Source organism: Opisthorchis viverrini (assembly GCF_000715545.1).
Source record: "Opisthorchis viverrini unplaced genomic scaffold opera_v5_13, whole genome shotgun sequence".
NCBI lineage: Eukaryota > Metazoa > Platyhelminthes > Trematoda > Opisthorchiida > Opisthorchiidae > Opisthorchis > Opisthorchis viverrini.
In genome coordinates this window covers 3947745-3949831 of record NW_008751669.1, presented here as the reverse complement: position 1 = coordinate 3949831, position 2087 = coordinate 3947745, and the positions used below count along the sequence as shown (strand labels likewise).

At 46.0% G+C, this 2087-nt stretch overlaps 1 protein-coding gene across 1 annotated transcript in view; it reads left to right on the top strand.

Annotated features, from left to right (window-relative positions):
* Positions 1-429: 429 nt before the first annotated feature.
* T265_01279 (hypothetical protein) overlaps positions 430-2087 on the top strand; it is a gene marked incomplete at both ends in the record, with an annotated part of 5611 nt that continues 3953 nt past the window's right edge. The window contains 2 exons of the mRNA XM_009165264.1: positions 430-480; positions 1933-2043. Of these exons, the coding sequence (XP_009163528.1) occupies positions 430-480; positions 1933-2043 (162 nt within the window). The remainder of the gene's footprint in view (positions 481-1932; positions 2044-2087) is intronic.

Below are 2087 nucleotides of genomic sequence, written 5' to 3'. Positions count from 1 at the left end.
TTTAGTCCTCATATCTACTGGTTCGTAGTCGCGGACATTACAGGATGGTATACAAACGACCAAGGAGCGTAAACTAATTTCAAGCGCCCTGCAAGGACCATGTGATGGCGCGGCATGGATTAGACACGAAATATGGCGCAGATTCACATCAATCACCCTTCTGCCTCAGATCTCGAACAAACCTGCAACATACGAGTGATGTCATACTGCCACATTGCCAGCATGAATTGAACCGTCAACGTAGATTTGGTGAGCGTATACTTATTGGTCTTATTTAGGCCGAGTCGATCCCTCACGGATCTACACGCATGGGAGAATTAGCAGGAGTAGAAACTCCAACCTCACCAATATTCACCTCCTCTCTCACACGAATTTCGTAGCACAAGCTCGGCCACACAGACGGACGAAAATTCTAAGGGGCATTCAAGAATGGTCTTCATGAGGAGCGAACCGGAAGGACATGACCCATGTGAGATCCATGTAAGTTCTAAATTGGCCTTAATATTTGCGGGCCTACCTGAGCAAACAAAATCCCTAAGCTTGATAGTGGACGAGAACTTGCTGATCGGTTCTCCTTCTGCACTACGTCCCGACCAACCTCGCTACGTAGTCACGTGGCCTAACGAAGCTTTGGTGTCAAACACCAAAAGTTGTTCAGAACTGAATCTACGGAATATATTCCAAAGCATTGCGCATTTCCCGACTGGTTGACTAATTGCCGGCTCGTTCGGATTGCTCGCCTTTGCGCATATAGTGCTGATCTTGAAGCGGCTCCAATTTGCTTAGTTAGGCAAAGTTGTTTTTGTGCAGCTGTCGAGTGTGAATGACCGTTTGTGACTTCCCATTGTATGCAATGAACACACCAGTACTTCGATGTGGCTGACACACTAACACGCACACATGGTACAGGACTCAACAGGTCTATGGACAATCAAAGGACTTCATCGTGCTGGTACACTCAGTGCCCATGCTGCAACAATACACGCCAGTTTCTTCCAAATCCATGTTCAGTACATAATACGGAATCGTATTCGACAGCTACTGTGTTCTTTCTGCGTCATTACAGGCTCGTTGGCCTGATAAGGAGCGAATAACTCACCCCATAACAAGTGATAGAATTTTAGCCTGATTAATCTAGTAGCCCACAACTGACGACTAGAATGCCTCCTGATTTCTTCGGTTCGCCCAGCAGTCGTAAGCATGACCGATAAGTCTGGAATAAAGGGAATAGCTCTGAGGATTGTTTTGGGTATTGCTGGGCAGTAAAAAAGAAAAGAATCGCTCAGTGGCAATTGCTGCATATCCCGGTGATTGTTTCATCCGATATGGAATGTACTTGGAGACACTTTCACCAGATAATAGACCATTTGGAGTAGACACCGATGATACAAGGCGTTCCAAGCTTTGGAAGAGGAGCAAATAAGAAAAGATCAGTAATACGTGGTGATTTTCAGGAGATTTCAGATAGGGTGTAGCCTAGCAAGACAAAAATGATGACTTCAAGTCCATCCCAGTGTTGTGACAGCAAGTAACTAAATGAGCTAGGATAGGGGTGGATTCATGCTTAGCAATTTGGCAGTCAAGGACTGGCAAAGCTTGCCAATATGAGACTAGTATAGTACATGTGGCACAGAAAAATCGACTATGAGTATGCGGGTAGGTAGTGTGAATAAGGGCGGTAAATGCACAGGGACTGATGGGGATAGAAATTGCAAAATGGACTATTTTATCAGGAATCTCCTACGTGAGTTGGACCGTGCCATAGTCTCCAACTGATAGTGGATGTTAGAGGAGGGGCCACCAGTCCGCGGAGCACGCTATCAGCTTGAGTCAATACATGGTGCATGGCGAAAAAGCCTAGAAGAGCTAGCCTCGGATGCTAGTAGTAGGGTGTTCCGTACTTCACTGGGCTTTAATATTTATTTATTCTAGGCGGCCATTCAAGGAAACCGTAAGGAGTGTTTGCGTTCTTTGGCTAAAGAAATAAGCTCTGATGCGGTGTTGCCTCAACTAAGGCGAGGACGGCTAGATCCTCACGTCGATGTAAGTTATGAGCGCGGAAGAGCATCAGCTTATCCCATCCCATA